The sequence below is a fragment of the Physeter macrocephalus genome, chromosome 4 (assembly GCF_002837175.3).
Source record: "Physeter macrocephalus isolate SW-GA chromosome 4, ASM283717v5, whole genome shotgun sequence".
Classification (NCBI taxonomy): Eukaryota; Metazoa; Chordata; class Mammalia; order Artiodactyla; family Physeteridae; genus Physeter; species Physeter macrocephalus.
In genome coordinates, this window is record NC_041217.1 from 127,993 (window position 1) to 149,188 (window position 21,196).

At 42.0% G+C, this 21,196-nt stretch overlaps 1 protein-coding gene across 3 annotated transcripts in view; it reads left to right on the forward strand.

Annotated features, from left to right (window-relative positions):
* KDM5B (lysine demethylase 5B) overlaps positions 1–21,196 on the forward strand; it is a 79,265-nt gene that overhangs the window by 37,966 nt on the left and 20,103 nt on the right. For 2 of the 3 annotated variants that reach the window (XM_024130622.3, XM_024130623.3), the window contains exons 5-14: positions 7,088–7,222; positions 9,006–9,102; positions 10,451–10,560; positions 12,079–12,237; positions 12,728–12,847; positions 14,909–15,067; positions 15,682–15,863; positions 17,147–17,309; positions 19,328–19,447; positions 20,420–20,614. In XM_024130622.3, coding sequence (XP_023986390.1) covers positions 7,088–7,222; positions 9,006–9,102; positions 10,451–10,560; positions 12,079–12,237; positions 12,728–12,847; positions 14,909–15,067; positions 15,682–15,863; positions 17,147–17,309; positions 19,328–19,447; positions 20,420–20,614 — 1,440 coding nt within the window. The remainder of the gene's footprint in view (positions 1–7,087; positions 7,223–9,005; positions 9,103–10,450; positions 10,561–12,078; positions 12,238–12,727; positions 12,848–14,908; positions 15,068–15,681; positions 15,864–17,146; positions 17,310–19,327; positions 19,448–20,419; positions 20,615–21,196) is intronic. The other variant, XM_024130624.3, reaches the window with a different exon arrangement.

Consider the following 21,196-nt stretch of genomic DNA (forward strand, 5'->3'; position numbering starts at 1 on the left):
ACGCTCCGGACGCGCAGGCTCAGCAGCCATGGCTCACGGGCCCAGCCGCTCCACTGCATGTGGGATCCTCCCAGACTGGGGCACGAACCCGTGTCCCCTGCATCGGCAGGCGGATTCTCAACCACGGCGCCACCAGGGAAGCCCCTTTCTCTAGTTCTTTAGGTGTAAGCTTAGATTGTTTATTTGAGATTTTTCTTGTTTCTTGAGGTAGTCTTGTATTGCTATAAACTTCCCTCTTAGAACTACTTTTGCTGCATCCCATAGGTTTTGGATCCTCATGTTTTCATTGTCATTTGTCTCTAGGTATTTTTTGATGTCCTCATTGATTTCTTCAGTGATCTCTTGGTTATTTAGTAACGTATTGTTTAGCCTCCATGTGTTTGTGTTTTTTACGTTTTTTTCCCCTGTAGTTGATTTTTTTTAAAAATAAATTTATTTTATTTATTTAATTCTGGCTGCATTGGGTCTTCGTTGCTGGGCACGGGCTTTCTCTAGTTGCAGAGAGCTGGGGCTACTCTTCATTGTGGTGCGTGGGCTTCTCATTGTGGTGGCTTCTCTTGTTGCAGAGCACATGCTCTAGGCGTGGACTTCAGTAGTTGTGGCTCGCAGGCTCAGTAGTTGTGGCTTGCGGGATCTAGAGTGCAGGCTCAGTAGTTGTGGCACACGGGATTAGTTGCTCTGCAGCATGTGGGATCTTTCCGGACCAGGGCTCGAACCCATGTCCCCTGCATTGGCAGGCGGATTCTTAACCACTGTGCCACCAGGGAAACCCCCTTCTAATTGATTTCTAATCTCATAGCATTGTGGTTGGAAAACATGCTTGATATGATTTCAGTTTTCTTAAATTTACCGAGGCTTGATTTGTGACCCAGGATGTGATCTATCCTGGAGAATGTTCCGTGTGCACCTGAGAAGAAAGTGTAAAATCTGCTGTTTTTGGATGGAATGTCCTATAAATATCAATTAAATCTATCTGGTCTATTGTATCATTTAAAGCTTGTGTTTCCTTATTAACTTTCTTTCTGGATGATCTGTCCATTGGTGTAAGTAAGGTGTTAAAAGTCCCCCACTATTATTGTGTTACCGTTGATGTCCTTTTTTATTATTATTTTTTAAAAATTTATTTATTTATTTTTTGGGGGCTGTGTTGGGTCTTCGTTGCTGTGCGCAAGCTTTTTCTAGTTGTGGTGAGCAGGGGCTGCTCTTTGTTGAGGTGTGCATGCTTCTCATTGCAGTGGCTTCTCTTGTTACGGAGCACAAGCTCTAGGCGTGCAAGCTTCAGTAGTTGTGGCATGTGGGCTCGGTAGTTGTGGCTCACAGGCTCTAGAGTGCAGGCTCAGTAGTTGTGGTGCATGGGCTTAGTTGCTCTGCAGCATGTGGGATCTTCCAGAACAGGGCTCGAACCCGTGTCCCCTGCATTGGCAGGTGGATTCTTAACCACTGCGCCACAGGGGAAGTCCCTCCATTTCCTCTTTTATAGCTGTTAGCAGTTGTCTTATGCATTGAGGTGCTCCTATGCTGGGTGCATATATATTTATAATTGTTATATCTTCTTCTTGGATTGATCCCTTGATCATTATGTAGTGTCCCTCCTTGTCTCTTGTAACATTCTTTATTTTAAAATCTCTTTTATCTGATATGAGTATTGCTACTCCAGCTTTCTTTTGATTTCCATTTGCATGGAATATTTTTTTTCCATCTGCTCACTTTCAGTCTATGTATATCCCTAGGTCTGAAGTGGGTCTCTTGTAGACAGCATGTATACGGGTCTTGTTTTTGTATCCATTCAGCAAGCCTGTGTATTTTGGTTGGAGCATTTAATCCGTTAACGTTTAAGGTAATTATCGATATGTATGTTCCTGTTACCATTTTCTTAATTGTATGGGTTTGTTTTTGTAGGTCCTTTTCTTCTCTTGTGTTTCCCACTTAGAGAACTTCCTTTAGCATTTGTTGTAGAGCTGGTTTGGTGGTGCTGAATTCTCTTAACTTTTGCTTGTCTGTAAAACTTTTGATTTCTCCATCAAATCTGAATGAGATCCTTGCCGGGTAAAGTAATCTTGGTTGTATGTTCTTCCCTTTCATCACTTTAAATATATTATGCCACTCCCTTCTGGCTTGTAGAGTTTCTGCTGAGGCATCAGCTGTTAACCTTATGGGAGTTCCCTTGTATGTTATTTGTCATTTTTTCCTTGTTGCTTTCAATAATTTTTCTTTGCCTTTAATTATTGTCAGTTTGATTACTGTGCACCTCAGCATGTTTCTCCTTGGGTTTATCCTGCCTGGGACTCTCTGCACTTCCTGGACTTGGGTGGCTTTTTCATTTCCCATGTCAGGGAAGTTTTTGACTATAATCTCTTCAAATATTTTCTCGGGTCCCTTCTCTCTCTCTTCTCCTTCTGGGACCCCTATAATGCAAATGTTGGTGCGTTTAATGTTGTCCCAGAGATCTCTTAGGCTGTCTTCATTTCTTTTCATTCTTTTTTCTTCTGTTCCACAGCAGTGAATTCCACCATTCTGTTTTCCAGGTCATTTATCTGTTCTTCTGCCTCAGTTATTCTGATGTTGATTCCTTCTAGTGTATTTTTCATTTCAGTTATTGTATTGTTCATCTCTGTTTGTTTGTTTTTTAATTCTTCTACGTGTTTGTTCTTTAATTCTTCTAGGTCTTTGTTAAACATTTCTTGCATCTTCTTGATCTTTGCCTCCATTCTTTTTCCAAGGTCCTGGATCATCATCACTATCGCTTTCTGAATTCTTTTCCTGGAAGGTTGCCTAGCTCCACTTCGTTTAATTGTTTTTCTGGCGTTTTATTAGTTCTTTCATCTAGTAGAAAGTCCTCTGCCTTTTCATTTTGTCCATCCTTCTGTGAATGTCTCCACTTGCTGAATTCTTTGTGCATAAATTTTTATGCCCATTTCTGATTTTTGAAAATAATCCTTAGAGGAAAGGAGAATTAAAATACGTATTTTTAAAAAAGAATGGGAAAACAGCAAAGAGACACTACCACACACCATTAGAATGACCACCATTCAGAACATGACAGCACCAAATGCTGGCGAGCATATGGAGCAACAGGAACTTTTTTCCATTGCTGGTGGGAACACACAATGGAACTGCCACTTTGGAAGACAGTTGGGCAATGTCTTAGAAAACTAATAAACATGCTTTTATCATACAATGCAGCAATCACATTCCTTGGTATTTACCCAAAGGAGTTGCAAACTTATATCCACACAGAAACCTGCATGCGGATATTTGTAGCAGGTTTGTTATTCATAATTGCCAAAAGTTGGAAGTAACCAAGATGTCCTTTCGTAGGCGAATGGATAAACAAATTGTGGTACAGCCAGACGATGAAGGCTAAAAAACAATGAGCTCTCAAGTCATGAGAGGACAAGAAGGAATCTTAAGTGCATTTTTTTCTTTTTAGGATTTATTTATTATTTATTTGTTTTATTTATTTTTGGCTGCATTGGGTCTTAGTTGTGGCATGCGGGATCCTTCGTTGTGGTACGTGGGCTTCCCTCTAGTTGTGGCGTGCAGGTTTTTTTTTCTTCTCTAGTTGTGGCGCGTGGGCTCTGTAGTTTGTGGCCCGCAGGCTCTAGTTGAGGTGTGTCAGCTCAGGAGTTGCGGCGCATGGGCTCAGTTGCCCTGCAGCATGTGGGATCTTGGTTCCCTGACCACTGATCGAGCCCGCGTTCCCTGCATTGTAAGGTGGATTCTTTACCACTGGACCACCAGGGAAGTCCCAAGTGCATATTTTTATGAAAGTTAAAGAAGCCAATATGAAAAGACTGCATCTACTGTATGATTCCAACTCAGTGGTATTCTGGAAAAGAAAAAAATATGGAGACAGTAAAAAGATCAGTGGTTGCAAGGGGCTGGGGGCAGGAGTGTAAGATGAATAGGCAGAGCACAGAGGATTGTTAGGGCAGTGAAAGTACTCTGGGTGATCCTCTACCTTTGTCCAAACTCATAGAATGTACAGCACCAAGAGTGAACCCTGATGTTTGAACTATAGACTTCGGGTGATGTGTGAATGTAGGTTCATCAGTTGTAGCAAATGTTCTACTACTCTGGCGGAGGATGTTGATGATGGGAGAGGCTGTGCATGTGTGGGGGCAGCTGGTGTGTGGTAAATCTAGGTACCTTCCTCTCAACTAGGCTGTAAACCTAAAACTGCTCTTAAAAAATAAACCCGTAATAAAAGGGGCAGGGGTAGAGTGCACAATGAAGGAACTGTTGCAAAAGGGTAAACTCAAGCCTAAAGTAAGTTTCGGGAAACTTGAGAGAAGTTGAGTGGTGATGTGCTGGATAATGGGACAGAGGCCTCAGTCTTGTATCCCTGTGTTTTCTAAATGTCTTAAGGGATTGCTCTGCCCCGTAGGATGATGTCATTACGGTGTGATGATATCCATCACCTCTAAATCCCAGTTTCTCAAACAAAGGTTTAAGAGTTGGCATGCGATAGCATTAAATATAAAACAAACACATCAAGTGTATGTTTTGAATCCTGGTTTGAAACAAAATAATCTCTTCATATATATTCTAAAGAGCTTCTGAGCTTGATTTTATCTTAGTTCTTCAAAGTCCTTATACAGCCAAGCAGGCCATGGATTACAGAACCATTTAGACTAGTGGGAGATGAGAACCACATATATAACATCTGAATTTCTGACCATCCACTTAGTAAAATGTCTGTGATTCAGATCAGTTCATATCTCCACAATCACACATAATCACACATACTTTCAGGTCTCAATAGAAAGTTTATATAATACATAAAGGAGGTTAATTTAGATGGGGGACAGGTTTTATTCCCATCTGCATGTTTTCATTGAACATCTCTAAACGCTCAGTTGAGGACTTGTTGTGGAATGGGCAGTGATATTCCATACTAGTTAAGTTGATGTTTCTAGATCAGATCAGTGTGTAGGTTTAATTAGAAGAAGCAGAATATTTAATATTATAGGTTGTACTCCCAGTGGTAGATACGTTACTTGTTTAGAGTATCAAGAAATCTATTCTAGTATTTTTTTAATAGTACATATTACTTAAATGTCAGAAATAGATTGTTAGATGGTTGCTCTGTATTTTCTTTTGTCCTTCTCCCCATTCTCTGGATTCTTTCTGCGAATGTCAGGAGGAAGGAGCCAGTCATGTTAGTGACGCTGCGTGGTTGTAATGGTGCTCGCAGAGCCAAGAGGTGTAGAAGTTTATAGTTTCCCTGTATCTTATTACAATTATGGATGATACAGTAGACCTTCAGTGGTTACATTTTGGAGCCTGCTTTTAAAAATGCTTCCTGTGGCATTTGTAGGACCTCTTATAAAGGAGTGGTATTTACTTGAAATTCATATTAGATTCAGTGGTAATATTTTGTTTTCACTGTGTTTTGTTGTATTGACATTAAATACTCTTTTTCGGTGAGCTTAGAATCAAACTAAAAAGAAAAAGCAAGAAGAGATTCTTGTATGATCAGAACCAAAGTTACTGCTGTGGGCTATCTATTAACCTTTTCCTTGTGAGTTAGACTTTTTAGGAATATATTGAAGAAAAGGAAAGCTTTAGTAAGGGATAATAGTCACATGGTCTGTTTTCTCAATTCAAATGATATCTTTTTGATAATAGAAGGTTGCTAATTATGTTTAAACCTATAGGATTGTAAAATTTAGAAAACTTATTGGATTCCATATTTTATTACTGTAAACATTTTAAAAATGAGATATTCTGATTATGGAAAGCTATTTGGGGAACATACAGGGGGCCTTTCTAGCAGTTTGGGCCTTCACTTAATTTACAGTTGCAAGCAGGGATAATTGTCGCTGGCTCATGGGGACTGCCTCGAGCCTGCTGTGGCCTGTTGTAACCTGATGAGGTGATACCAACAATTAAATGAATTGAAGCGACACCATTCACCTCCTGAAAAAAAGTCAAGCTGTTATAACTATATGTGTGTGTATATGGTTGGTAACTGCAGACTTGTCTTTGTGTTTATTTAGATTTTAAAAATTGCACACCTGTTATGTATTTCCATAAATCATTGTAAAATATACCCTGCAAAAATCCAGTGAAATTCTCTTAAGATTAAAAAAGGGGGAAGGGACTTCCTTGGTGGCGCAGTGGTTAAGAATCCGCCTGCTAATGCAGAGGACACGGGTTCGAACCCCGCTCTGGGAAGATCCCACATGCTGCAGAGCAACTAAGCCCATGCGCTATAGGATTGTAAAATTTAGAAAACTTATTGGATTCCATATTTTATTACTGTAAACATTTTAAAAATGAGATATTCTGATTATGGAAAGCTATTTGGGGAACATACAGGGGGCCTTTCTAGCAGTTTGGGCCTTCACTTAATTTACAGTTGCAAGCAGGGATAATTGTCGCTGGCTCATGGGGACTGCCTCGAGCCTGCTGTGGCCTGTTGTAACCTGATGAGGTGATACCAACAATTAAATGAATTGAAGCGACACCATTCACCTCCTGAAAAAAAGTCAAGCTGTTATAACTATATGTGTGTGTATATGGTTGGTAACTGCAGACTTGTCTTTGTGTTTATTTAGATTTTAAAAATTGCACACCTGTTATGTATTTCCATAAATCATTGTAAAATATACCCTGCAAAAATCCAGTGAAATTCTCTTAAGATTAAAAAAGGGGGAAGGGACTTCCTTGGTGGCGCAGTGGTTAAGAATCCGCCTGCTAATGCAGAGGACACGGGTTCGAACCCCGCTCTGGGAAGATCCCACATGCTGCAGAGCAACTAAGCCCATGCGCCACAACTACTGAGCCTTTGCTCTAGAGCCCGCGAGCCACAACTACTGAGTCTGCACGCCACAGCTACTGAGCCCGCATACCGCAACTACTGAAGCCCGTGCGCCCAGAGCCTGTGCTCCTCAACAAGAGAAGCCACTGCAATGAGAAGCCCGCGCACCACAATGAAGAGTAGCCCCCTCTCGCTGCAACTAAAGAAAGCCCGTGCGCAGCAACGAAGACCCAACGCAGCCAGAATTAAAAATAAATAAATTAATTTTTTTTAAAAAGGGGTGGGGGAGAATTCATCAGTACAGTTGTGTTTTATTTCCAGTGTCTGCAGAAGCCAAACCTGACCACAGACACAAAGGACAAGGAGTACAAACCCCATGATATTCCCCAGAGGCAGTCTGTGCAGCCCTTGGAAACGTGTCCCCCAGCTCGACGAGCAAAACGCATGAGAGCCGAGGTGAGAGCCTCATGAGGTTGATCAGACAGGCCTCAAGTCCCGGTGCTAACGTGTGTCTGACCCTGGATTTCTCTCATGCACGTGCTCTTCATAGATTGAACTTTACTAACCTCACAGAGGGATGCTGTGTATACTCTAGCTTTTACACTTGGGGGAATTGCACTGTCAGAGGGGCGAGGAATTGAAATCTTTCTAGGTTTATGCTGCCGGGACAGTCAGCTGCTGCATGGTTAACGGTCAGAGCCTAGGGAAGAATAGGTGAATAGGCACTCATTGTGACCCTCATGATGTTGGGCAGGGTGTATTGGGAATTAAGGTTAGTAGGAGTGAAGTTGGAGATTTTTGCTGAAAAGTACTGTTTTTGAGAGGTTACGAAGAAGATAGTGAAAGCTATTTTTCTCAGACTTCCTGAAGAGGAGTATGGAATCTGTGGCAATCATTTATGCTAAGCCAGAAAATATTCAGGCAGCAAGGGGGGCTGGTGATATAACACACAGATAAAATGAGAGTGAAGCATGAGGGAAGATGAGGAGTGAAAGACTTAAGAAAGACAAATGGCTCTTAGATTTTTCTGCTCTGAGAGGTTTCTCCTGGACAGGGAGAAGAGTATTCTCCCAGTTACCTTGTTCCCACACAGAGGTGGGAAGGTTTTGGGTTCCTTGATGGACATATGAGTATGAAGAGTCAGTGATTAATATATTAGGAACAGTTTAGAACTGGGAAGCCTCATGGCATTAGTTAGGTTTCTAAATCAATAGTTGGGTTATTTAATAATTATTGGTGAGGATGAAAAAACATCAGCCATTTTGGTTTCTGAGGAAATGGATAAATAAGAGAATTAATTTTCACTTAGGTAAGTAAGTTGGAGATATGAAAAAATTTAGCGACTCCAGTTTTTTGAAGTGAGAATCCCTCAGAATAGGAACATATATGGCTATTTGAAGCCCACAAGCAGGCTGCAAGTTTATTCGTCTTAAAGTCAGTTCTTGTTTGAGCACATCTTGATCTTTAAATGTGTAAGACATGCTCGGTGCTGTGGATGCCTAGGTCTGTCTTGATGACACATCATGGTGATGGTATGGCCCTAGAAGAAATCGTGTTAGCAGTAGACATCCTGATTGTGCGTGAATGAACACAGGCACAGTTCCACAACGTCACTTGTGTCCCAGAGCAGACAAGGGCTTTGCTTATCAACCAGTATGAGCACGTCGTGGACACCAGGTACTGAGACTGGCTCACACGCTCTCACTGATGAGGGAGCCATGACTCAGTGGTGTTAGGGGAGCAGTTTGTAGTGACAGTTCACTACAAGAATTAATAGAAACTTGTTGTGGAAGCTGAGTTTTCCTTGAATGCTGTCATACTTTGGAAGAGCCAGCAAACTCTTCTAGGCTGATGAAATTATGTTATTTATGTAACTGTTTAGGATTTGGCTAAGTTCTGTGAGCTGTGAGTAGATGAGAACCGAGGAGTTTCTAGGAGGAAATACACACTGTTCCCAGTCTGGGTAGTAACACTTCCCATAAGTCATCCCTGATCCTTTTACTTTTCCCTGAAGTTTTGACCTGTTGAAGTGGAGAATACTCGTAACTTCTAAGTTTCCTCATTCATTCCTTAAGTAATAATAATATTAAGGGTGGGATCTCTGCTCTAAGGGAGAGAGTTTTGAACGTCCTATTAATAGAATTTATAAGATTATAGGCACTTTGTGATTCCAATTGGATTTTAGAAGATTTCTGTCTTTTTAAAGGAAATATTCATGTATATGACAAATTTTTTTAAGGCCATGAATATTAAAATAGAACCAGAAGAGACAGCAGAAGCCAGAACTCATAACCTGAGACGTCGAATGGGATGTCCAGCTCCAAAGTGTGAAAATGGTAAGGAAGTTCATCCATGAATAGGAAGGAAGAGTGAATAAGTAAAAACAATCATTCATCTGGTAGTTAAGAAAATATTGGAACAACTTTACATACTAGTCACTGGGTTGTGCCTTGAGAAATAAAATCTTATTATATTACTATCCTTGTTTTCATAATTAGATGACTGGAAGGAGAGATAAACAAATGAATAAATACATGCGTATTAGAAATGTGATTGAATTTCTCAACTGTAACTAGTTGCTATTGGATTGGCCAAAAAGTTCATTCGGTTAGTGAATATGTTGTTCAGTACAGTTCTTGGTGAAAATGAAAAATGTGTCTTATTTTTATTTAAAACCAAACAAACTTTTTGGCCAACCCAATACTTTGAAATTTGGTTCAGTAGCATTAATTGTAAAGAAGTGATTTGTGAGAAGCATAGGTGCCTTTGACTGAATATCTGATAGGTTTGTTTCAGGCATGGCAGGCAGGCAGGCTTTCTTAATCTGAGTTTTAATTCACAGATGCTTGCCTGGCCATTGCTTGATGTCAGTCACTGAAAGGTAGGTTTGACACTCTCTTGAGAGAAATTCTATATAGGCAGGCACTTAGTAATGAAGAAGCAGTTATTGAAATGGGCTTTTCTTAGTGACTGGTGAGTTAGTGGAGAAGGCAGCACAATGTAATGGAAAGTAGATGGAGTTGTAAAAATACAGCTCTGAATCTGAATCCTGGCTCAGTCACTAACTAGTTGTATGACCTTAGAGATACTTCTTGACTTCTTTTAACGTCAGTTTTCTTGTCTTTGAAACAGATTGGTTGCAAAGGATTATATGATTGATATAATAACAATTGATGGAAAGCATTTAGCACAATACCTTCTGCAGAATAGCTCATTAATTGATAGCTAGTGTTTTAGAAAATTCTCAGTCTTTGAAACCAGGAAGCTAAAGAGGCTAGTAATCTTAGATCATGGAGGGATAATCTGTCACGTGGAGGGGGTGCTGTTGGTGAACGGTCAGTGTCTTATGGTCAAGATCAAGAGGAATTTGCTTTCACCAACATATGTTATGTCTTAGTCGTGAGAAGATCATACCTTCGGCTCCCATTTTGAAAGCATACAGACCTGAGCAACACCTGGTATCATATCTTGTGCTTGTATCTTGGAATTTGAATGGTGTGAGAGTTGCACATCCTCATAAAGTAGTCAGCACGGAGCTCCCGGACGTAGTGACTCTGGGTGCTGCCGCGCTGAAGCGAGCAGAGACCTGTGTCCGGGGCTGCCTCAGCAGCTGGAGGGGTGAGCGCGGGAGGGGGCTGACGGGCGCAGAGCAGAGGGTGTGCTGACCTGGACTGCCTCCTACAGAGAAAGCCGGGAAAAACAGCCTCAAGCCGGAGCCTGCCGAGCGGAAGGAGTGCGTTACAGAGAGCGAGAAGGAGAAGCCCAGGAGTCGAGCGAAAAAAACCACCAGTGCTGTGAGTCGACCTCTTTAAACACTTTTACGGCCCCGTTTATACTTAGTGCCTTACCTGGGCCTGCTGGTGCAGTGTCTCACAATGAAAAGACCTTTAGAGGTGGTTTGTAGTATCAGTTTATAAACAGGGAAACACGGATGCGTCATGAAATCAGCAGTAACGGCTTGGGGCGTTGACAGCCATTTTTCTGGAGGATGTTCAGTTTAGCACTGAATACTGGTGAGCTCGATCCTATGGAGAATTGTCGATAAGTGACTAACCCACCTCCAAGCGAGCTGAAGGTAGGTCAGAAATCAAGATGATGTTTTCCACCTTTACAGCAAGAAAGGATAAGGGAAGGAGTACGCAGATAGGAGGGAGGCTAGGGCCTAGCAGGGTCAGAGGCCTGGGGAGCTGTTCACTCAGGTGGAAACAAAAAGCCATGCTCTCTTCCTCAGCCCCCTTCTGAGCACCTGGGAGCATCTTGATGACAGTGCTTTTGATCTTGGAATTGGAAGTTATTCCAATTAAATGTTCTGTTCATAAATATCATCTCCCTCTGCCCCAGCACAGAAACAAAGCAGTCAGAAAACTAGCAGAGCCCAGGTTTCTATTTGCTACAACAAAAAAGTCCTCTCTGGCTGCCATGATGAAGTATCACAGACCGAGTGGCTCAAACAAGCGAAGTTTATTTTCCCACGGTTCTGGAGGCTACAAGTCTGAGATCAAGGTGTTTGCAGACTTGGTTTTTTCCTGAGGCCTCTGTCCTTGGCTTGTAGACAGTCATGTCCCTGTGTCCTCATGGTCTTCCTCTGTGTGTGTCTGTGTCCTAATCTCTTCTTACAAGGACACCAGTCATACTGGATTAGGGCCCACCCATATGACCTTTTTAACGACCTCTTTAAGACCCTGTCTCCAAATACAGTCACATTCTGAGGTACTGGAGGTTAGGACTTCAACATAGGAATTTTGGGGAAACGCGATACAACCCATAGTAGGTAATGACTGTGTAGTTGTATTACTGTGTGTTTGGGGGAACTTGTTAACTATGACTAATTAGAATGTAAAGTGGTAATTTATTGTGGTTAGTTAACTTCATTTGTGCCATGTTAAAAGGAAACAAAGTTTTGTAAAAACTGTAAAAACTTTTGCCTTTAGCATGGCAAAATTGAACTTTATAAGTTCTGTTTTTGGTTAGGTGGATAATTTATTGCCCAACATGTTATTCTTCTAGAAGACTATCTTTCTGTAAGCTACTAAAAGCTGGATATTTAAGTAACAAACTTTAATTAAAACACACAATTGAGAAATCTTGGAGATTACTCTTCAGAGTTGGGAATGCGTCAGATATTATGAAATATCTCATAACAGAAGGTGAAGCATTTTTATTTAAAATGTCCCTTATAGAGGGTGAAACATTTTCACTTGCAGCATGTTGGAGAGACTAGATTATGCCTCAGATCCATTTCATTCCTAGAGTTTCACAGAATCAAACAGCAGCTCATGCCCCTGTGTTCTGTGCCCATTTTCATGCTGCAGGTTGACCTGTATGTCTGCCTCTTGTGTGGCAGTGGCAACGATGAGGACCGGCTTCTCTTGTGTGATGGGTGTGATGACAGTTACCACACCTTCTGCCTGATCCCGCCGCTCCATGATGTTCCCAAGGGAGACTGGAGGTGTCCTAAGTGTTTGGCTCAGGTCAGAATTAATAGCAGAGGTGGCATTAGAAAATTTCCTTAAGAAGGTTTTTTCTTCACCTTCCGGTTTTAGATTTGGCAATGGATAATAAGGAGTCTCGTGACAAAAATTGGGGTGGGCCTGAATAGAAAAGAGGTCTTGGACGTGAGCTGCACAGCTGTGCAGCAAGCTGAGAGTCAGAAAAGCATTTTAATAACTACACTTTTAAAAATTTCATTTAAAAAAAGCATTGCGTGCTCTTTGCAAAAATTCTTAGGCACTGAACAACTTAAAAAATAGATAATTTCACAGTCCATAGATAATCACTGTTAATATTTCGATGTATATCCATCCAAACAAATGGAAATTGCACAAATGGAATTACACTACACAAGTAATTTTAGTAAATGTAAATATATGATTTCTCATATATATACATACATATGTGAACCGTAAGTTAATATACATATAAATAAATATCTTTCCTTTTTCTTTCTTTGTGTTTTGACAGGAGTGCAGTAAGCCACAAGAAGCATTTGGCTTTGAACAGGCAGCCAGGGACTATACCCTCCGTACTTTTGGGGAAATGGCAGATGCGTTCAAATCTGATTACTTCAACATGCCAGTCCATGTATGTACATACATAACTGCTTCGATTTAGGATTTTAATAACTTTGGGGAAAGGTATATCTGAAAACGTTTGAGTTGGCCCTTATCTCTGATAGTCAGTCATTGTCTTGCACAATGAAACCTTTAATTTGTTTGGTAGTATTAACATTCCACAGTACTTCAAAATGCATTCTAGTTTTTCATTTGATTTCTCTAAAGATAGGCTTTTTGAGACAAATCATATAGCGACAGTAACAATACCAATGAAAGGAAATCACCGGCAGTCCTTTCAGCTCAACAAATAAAATTCAAAGAAAACTTTGCAAAATTTATTGAATGACTCCTGTGTGCCAATCCATGTGCTGTGCCCTGGGGGCACGTTTACCTCTTGTTATGTTGTCATAAGTCAGCGCTGTAAACTTTAGGATTTTATATCTATTTATTTATTTGGCTTCGCCGGGTCTTAGTTGCGGTGCACGGGCTCTTTGGAGCACGGGGCTCTCTCTAGTTGTGGCATGCGGGCTTAGTTACTCCGCGGCATGTGGGATTTTACTTCCCCGACCAGGGATCGAACCCACGTCCCCTGCATTGGAAGGCAGATTCTTAACCGCTGGACCGCCAGGGAAGTCCCTAAATGTTAGTATTTTAAATTCTCCTTTATTCATTCCCTTAGAAGCATAAGCATGCTTCATTCAGCATTTACTATTCCATCAAATGAGTACACCAAAATGAATGGTTTCCTACCATACTTCTGGATAGTTAAGCTGTTTTTTCTCACTACCAACAACGTACTATAGCAAACATTGTATGCATCTCCTTTTGGGGGGGCGGGGGCTGTGTTGGTTCTTCATTGCTGCGCGTGAGCTTTCTGTAGTTGCGGCGAGCAGGCACTATTCTTTGTTACAGTGCGTGGGCTTCGCATTGTGGTGGCTTCTCTTGTTGAGGAGCACGGGCTCTAGGCTTCAGTAGTTGCGGCACGCGGGCCCTAGGGCACACGGGCTATAGTAGTTGTGGCTCGTGGGCTCCAGAGCGCAGGCTCAGTTGTTGTGGCGCACGGGCTCAGTTGCTCCACGGCATGTGGGATCTTCCCGGACCAGGGATCCGGGAACCAGTCGGGATCTGGTTGTCGAGCCCACCTGTGTCCCCTGCATTGGCAGGCGGATCCTTAACCACTGCACCACCAGGGAAGTCCTGTATGCGTCTATTTTATTGGATTATTTTCTTAATATTTATCCATTTTTTTCCCATCTAACAGGTGTATCATTTACGGGACCATAGAAGTGTATGAGTGAACCTGCTTCACCTCACATCACTAACATTAACTGTTAAGTTACTTAAAATGTCCCGTTATTTAACAGGCTTATAAATTCAAGTAATATCCCCTTTGAATTTGCAGTTCTTTTGATCCCTCCTGCATTACATATTATTTCCACATATGTTCGCTTAACCAGTCCTGGTGCCTCTTGTATTTGTGGTTGGCTTTTTGCACTTTGAGGGACAGGCCTCTGGCCTCATATCAGGTTAGTGCAGATCCTAAGCACTCAGCCCGGCCAGCCCTTTACACTCGGGCTGCAGCCGCAGAGTTGCTGCGCCCTGCCTTCTCCTCGAGGCTGCCCACATTCCTCTCCTCAAGGTCTAGTGGAAAGAGTGAGAGGGTGGACTCAGGTGATGTGTGTGAGCGCATTTCAGAGGATAAAGCATCGTTCAATACAGCCAACTACTGTTACTAAACAGAAGTCAACCAGGTTGTATGTTAGATTTCTCAAAACAGAAAAACATCTCCAGTTCTTAAATCTTAGCACTTTGCTTTCCTTGACTCCTTTTACAGTAGTGGCCAGGTTGTTGATAGAGGAACATGAATTCTTAGTCAGCTCTTGGTTATAAAATTCCTTTTAGAAAATGATGTTCATGTCTGAGTTGTCGGGGGCCAGTTGAGGAACATTTGGGACGTTATGGACACAGTTTTTCCTCAGGCTGCTATCCTGTGATTCCTGTCACTTAGCCTGTCTAGTCAGATTGGTCACAGGCAGTTTGTGAGTGTCTGAGGAGAGTCACTCTCTTTACTTCCTTGTTTTGTATACAGATGGTTCCCACAGAACTGGTTGAGAAAGAATTTTGGCGACTGGTGAGCACTATTGAAGAGGATGTTACCGTGGAATATGGAGCTGATATTGCCTCGAAGGAGTTCGGCAGTGGCTTCCCGGTCCGAGACGGGAAAGTGAAGCTCTCGCCGGAGGAGGAGGTGGGCGTGGCTGTGAGCACTGGACTTTCGGGGGCGGGCGGGGGGCACCTTCAGAGCGAGCCCGCTGTTGATGCAGAGGTCGTCACGCTGGGCTAGTAGCGGCTGTGCTACAACACGTATGTCACTTGGAACTTGAGATAGTCATGGAAATTGGTTGGTTGGCTTGAAGTAATTTATTATACTTTCAGCAAATCCTTAATTACCAGATTTTTAATGATTTCAAGAATAGTCGAAAGAACCCATAGAAGAATTCTAGTCCCAACTAGATGATATGGGAGAATCACTTACCTCCCTTTGACTTCAGATTCTGTAACTTTGGTTTCTCGTTCTGAAGAAAATCTGAGGGATTGGAACCAGATACACACGCATAATATAGACACACACACACAAGTCCATTTATATAAAGCACAGAGCTGGGCAGAAGTAACCTATGGGCATCCAGGAGGTAAGCATAGTGACCACCCCCATTCTTTTTATTTTGAAGGAGACTTTTCAGCCAGCTTTTTGAAACCAGCAGAGTTCCAAAATGTTAGCATGATAGAGAATTTAAGTATAAAGTATAAACCTTTATTTATACTTTATTTATAATGTCAAGATATTCTCCTTATTTTTAGGAATATCTTGACAGTGGCTGGAATTTGAACAACATGCCAGTGATGGAGCAGTCTGTCCTCGCTCACATCACCGCTGACATATGCGGCATGAAGCTTCCTTGGTTGTACGTGGGAATGTGCTTTTCTTCCTTCTGTTGGCATATTGAAGACCACTGGAGCTATTCCATTAACTACCTGCACTGGTAAGGGGTTCCAGAGAACCTACAGATGGTATGCACGCTGAGTTGGAAAACTTACCCGCCTCTTAGTTGTGACACATCTCTTAACTGAGTCTGAAGAGTGATGAAGTTTTTTTTCCTTAAGTTTTTTTGTTTTGTTTTGTTTTGTTTTTACTACTATTGGACAGGCATCCTAACAATTTAAGACAAAGGTTCTTAAGAGCCCATAGGAAATGCATGAAACCCTGCCCTTGCACATGAGTTTGCAGGTATAACAGGCTTCTGGGGAGCAGAGAGACAGCTTTTCTCTAATTGTCAAAGAAGTCTTTACTCGCAGAAAGTTGCTTTTACTGTGGAAAACCCTTCCTGTTCTGTGGGCCCGGCGGCCCAGATAGCCCTTTGGGCGAGGAGTGGGGCGTGGGGCGTGTGGGTCCTCCAGGACCCCGGGCCTGACCGCTCCTGACAGCCTGCCGATTTCTAGCATCACTGTGTACGGTAGGTAGAGTGCGCCCCATCCGCGCGCGCGCGCGCATGCGCGCGCGCGTGTGTGTGTGTGTGGTGGGCTGGGGCGGATATTTGGGCTTTTTAACTTTTATTTCACATCTGTTTCCCTTCCCTCCATTTCCCTTGCTTTCTGAGTACAAAAATATTTGAAGATCTGTAACTCACTTAAATTCCCACACAAGGAATTGAGGATGTACCACAAGAAAGAGGGAGCCGGCCGGCCTTTTACGTGCAGAGCTTCAGTCCTGCTTCCCCAGGCAATTGCTCCCAGCTGTGAAATGATGTTTACCATACCTCACAGGGATGTTACAGATTAATTGGTTGACAATTAAACATGCTTTGAAGAAGAGCTCTTTAGAAATGCTAATCGCCTTACTTAGAGTTTGGTTTAACGCTGTCAGGGCGGAGAGTTGCCATCCCTTGCTAGTTGCTGTAGGAAATTGTGGTGACCCACATACCCTGTAGCTAACATAATACCTTATATTCTTAGAAATGCTAGATATCTACATTTTCTGAAGGGTCAAGGGTCAGGTAAAATGGGAGGGAAAAGAGGGACCTCAGATGGGAAGTCTCATGTTTAAACTTTATCCTTGAAGAGGGAAAATGCATTACGTGTGTTCGGATCATATTTCTGGTGATATGTCTTCACTTTGAACATTGCCTTACAAAGCAGGATCTAAAAAATAGGAACTGGTTAACCATCTTGTTTGCATTGGTGTTTGCTGGTTGGTTTTGTGTATGAGTTGAAGAAGCTACTGAAATTTCATGTAAATTTTAAGATCTGCTTTTACAATCTATTTTAGGGGTGAGCCAAAGACCTGGTATGGAGTCCCAGGGTACGCCGCCGAGCAGCTGGAGACCGTGATGAAAAGGCTGGCCCCGGAGCTCTTCATCTCCCAGCCCGACCTCCTCCACCAGCTCGTCACCATCATGAACCCCAATACCCTGATGACTCACGAAGTGCCTGTATGTTTTGGGTCAATGCTCATGCCACCCAGGCTTAACTCCCCACTTCTCTTTTTCCCCGTTGCTCACGTTTTTATGAAACTGATTTGGTTTTGTAGAAACAGCTGTTTGGTGTAATTTAGTACAGTATTGCATTAAGCCAGTGGGACTGGATCCTCAGACACCATAAAAAGCTGATTCGTTGCAGCTGATGACTAGATTGCTGAGCAGCCTTACTTTGCAGTAGTAGCTGTGAGGCTGTCTCTTCCTTTCCTTCCTGGTGTTCAGTTCAGAGTACATTCACAGGTTGTACACCATCACCGTTCCTGCTTTCTAAACTATAACTTTTGTTTATAACTTCAGTCCTTCAACACAGCACAACAAAAACCGTAAAAAAGTGTTGTTAGTATAAATTAGTTTACTCTGAAAATGGCTGGGTTCTGTTATTGATATAATTAGATCTAAACTCTTGTGTCAGAATCCTTCATACTCCATCCCTACTTTAGAAAATAACTCATTGAATTTACATGGTGACATGTTTGGTGGATCTTACATTCTCCCCGCTGCCCCTCATTAAGCTTAAGAGAAAATTTATTTCAGTGTCTTGAGCTTGGATTTCAGGGTTCCCACTCTAGACTGAAAGATGCTATTGGTGCTTTTTCCTCTGAGGTTTTTCTGTGAAGTGGCACTTATTTTTGCCTAGTGACTTCCTTTTGGAGGAAACTCTGAAGGCATTTTGGGAGGCCAGATTGAGATGTATGAAGTTGAGGAATCCATCTTAGTTAGCTGAACCAAATGTAAATGATACATTTACAATGTTAAGAGGAATTCTTGATCTTGTGACCTTCATTTTATGCTTTTGGGTTCACAGGCCAGTAAATGGGGGCAGATGGAAAGGAATTTTCTTTGAGGGATCATAAAATATTCATGGGCCAAAGCTTAGAAAATAAGGACCCAAAGTCATCAAAATACCACCATCTCCTCGTTGTTGGCATTTTCCATCTTGACCCCCCCACCCCCGCCGCATGTTGATGGGTCTTTCTGATCTGTTATGAGTCGCTGGCTTTAGAAGAGACCTCTCGCCCTGTTCTTTAATAGTTGAGCAAACCACGTGGGGCTAGACTCTGGACCTAGAGAGGTAGGTGAATGAACTCGTGCATTCGGGGACTCACAGTGTAAGGGAAAGACAGCATTTACACAGATCACGGAAGAGTGGTGTGGTTTGACAGTGGTGTTGACTGGGGGCTGAGCCATTAACTCTGAAAGGGCTGGAAAGGGCTCCTAATGGCATTTAAACCGAGGCGTGGGGCTCTGAAGGGGAGTGCGTGTGGCAGATAGTTGGGGAGGAGGAGGCCGTCCCAGTGGAGGGCTGTGCTCCTGCGGTGGTTGCCGTCTGCAGACTTGGCCTGTCGGAGCCCGGAAGGGCGTGTTCCATCAGGGGGCTGGGCCTCAGCCCGAGTTGCACATCCTTGTGGCCTGGGTGCTGCTTGAGAATTGGCATTTCCAACAAGTTCCCAGTTGCTGTTGCTGCTTTTGGTCTGGGAACTACATTTTGGAGAACCGGTGGTGGAGAGATGTGTATTGAAAAGACATCTAATGTTATTACTATTACGTAGTAGTTGGTTCAGTCTGAGGATTTTGTGCCTAGAGCAATATAGGTGTTTTTTGGGTAGAGGGAAAGGGGAATTGTTGGTAGGAGGTAAGTTTGAGGCCCAAATCAAGAAGATCTCTGTGTGGAATGAGATCCTTGAAATAGAGTGGCATTTCTTCAGTTGCTGGTAGGAGATCCTATTTCGGTATGATAATATTTGGAGAGATGTGTCCTGATCCTGATTTTTGTGGTATAAGCTGTTTTCTCTCGATACTTATCAACCTGGCAGTCTGGGGAACTACTCCATCTTGTGGCAGAAATGAGTATCTTGAGGTAATATTCAGCCATACTTTTTTCCCTACCCTTTCTGGAGAATCATCTGATAGTCTATGTCTAGATTGTCTTTTGTGAGGATGTCACTGAAAATCTCCAATTTCTGTCTCCTTAGGTTTACCGAACTAATCAGTGTGCTGGGGAGTTTGTGATCACATTTCCAAGAGCCTACCACAGCGGTTTCAATCAAGGTTTTAATTTCGCTGAGGCCGTTAACTTCTGCACTGTCGATTGGGTGTGTAATTATGACCTAGCAAGCCTTTTCACATTTACCGTTTTTCCTGCAGAAATGGTATAGAATGCTTAGAAACTGTCATGTGTCTAGTTGCTTAAACCAGTTGCTGCTGAAATGGCAGGTCGGCCAGCTGTGTACCTTCCCAGCAGGAGAGGCCCTGGCCCTGCAGTGTCAGCCAAGACCTGGTGAAGAGTTTGCTGAGTGACATTTTGGCTGAAGCTTAGTATCTCATTGCAAACTGATAACAAGCAGTTCCAGTCTTAAGACTGTACTTTATGCAGCACTGGCTTAAATTATCCAAACACAATAATTTTTAATGACATTTGATTTCAGGTAGTTGTAAAGTGGAATTTTTATATTAGTATTAATACTTTTCATTTGCCTAAAAAGAACTACCTGGTTTAAGTGGGTGTGGTGTTAAATCTAATCAATTATGACCTTCAGTGCTTTTTTTTTTTAAATAATACCGGGTTGGCCAAAAAGTTCCTTCAGGTTTTTCCTTAACACGTCATGGAAAAACCCAAATGAACTTTTTGGCCAACCCAAAATAGTTGGCCCAATAAAATAGTACCCAGTAGTAATACCTACATCTATAATTATTTTCTGTTCTATAGTTTTTAGAGCATTATTGTTCCCTGAAGTAGATTAACCACACCAGTTCCACACAGTTGATTCAGGAAATGTGTAAATTCATATTTCCAATTAGATTCTACATTGTTGTAGACATCATTGCATTATTAATACTTTGGGTTTTTAAACCAGTTTTTAATCTGTGTACCTAATTTGCCAGATCCTTGAGATGCAAAGATTTTAAAAGGTCCAAGGCTTATTAGAGTCTCATTTTAGGATTGATATATGATATCAATATATGACCCAAGATGTGATATTTGGTAATTGATAATAAAGGTCAGGAGTCTTTGGAAACAGGAAGGAGAGAGGAGTGTCACGTGTCCTCCCTGTCTTTTGGCGCAGCTGCCCTTAGGCCGACAGTGCGTGGAGCATTACCGCCTGCTGCACCGCTACTGTGTATTTTCCCATGACGAGATGATTTGCAAGATGGCCTCCAAGGCGGACGTACTAGACGTTGTAGTGGCATCAACTGTTCAGAAAGACATGGCCATTATGATTGAGGACGAGAAGGCTCTAAGGGAAACTGTTCGTAAATTGGTAAGGTTTCTGGAACCCCAACTGCATGTCCTTGGGTGTTACTTAGTAAAGTTCTTATGCACTTTGATACCATTTTAAGGAAACTTTTCCTTAGTCTAATTTCCTTTAAGACCATTCTGATAGATGTATATTGACGTCTCATTGTGCTTTTACTTTTCATTTCTCTAATGGCTAATGATATATTGAACATCTTATCATGTATTTATTTGCTACCTGCATATGTATCTCTTTGGTGAAGTGTCTGCTCACATGTCTTGCTCCACCCCTTTTTCATTGGATTGTTGGGAGACTTCTCTTTATTCTAGACACCAGTCCTTTATCAGATAAGTGTTCTGCAAGTATTTTCTTCCAGCTAGTGGCTTGTCTTTTCATTCTCTTAGCAGTGTCTTTCAAAGAGCAGAAGTTTTTCATTTTGATGAAGTTCAGTTTATCAGGTTTTTCTTTTATGGATCTTTTTTGGTGTGTCCTTCTTAAGAAATCTTCGCCTAACCAAAGTCACAAAGGTTTTCTCATGTGTAGTCATCTAGATTTTCTAGTTTTAGGTTTTACATTTAAGTCTTTAATCCTCTTAAGTAATTTTTG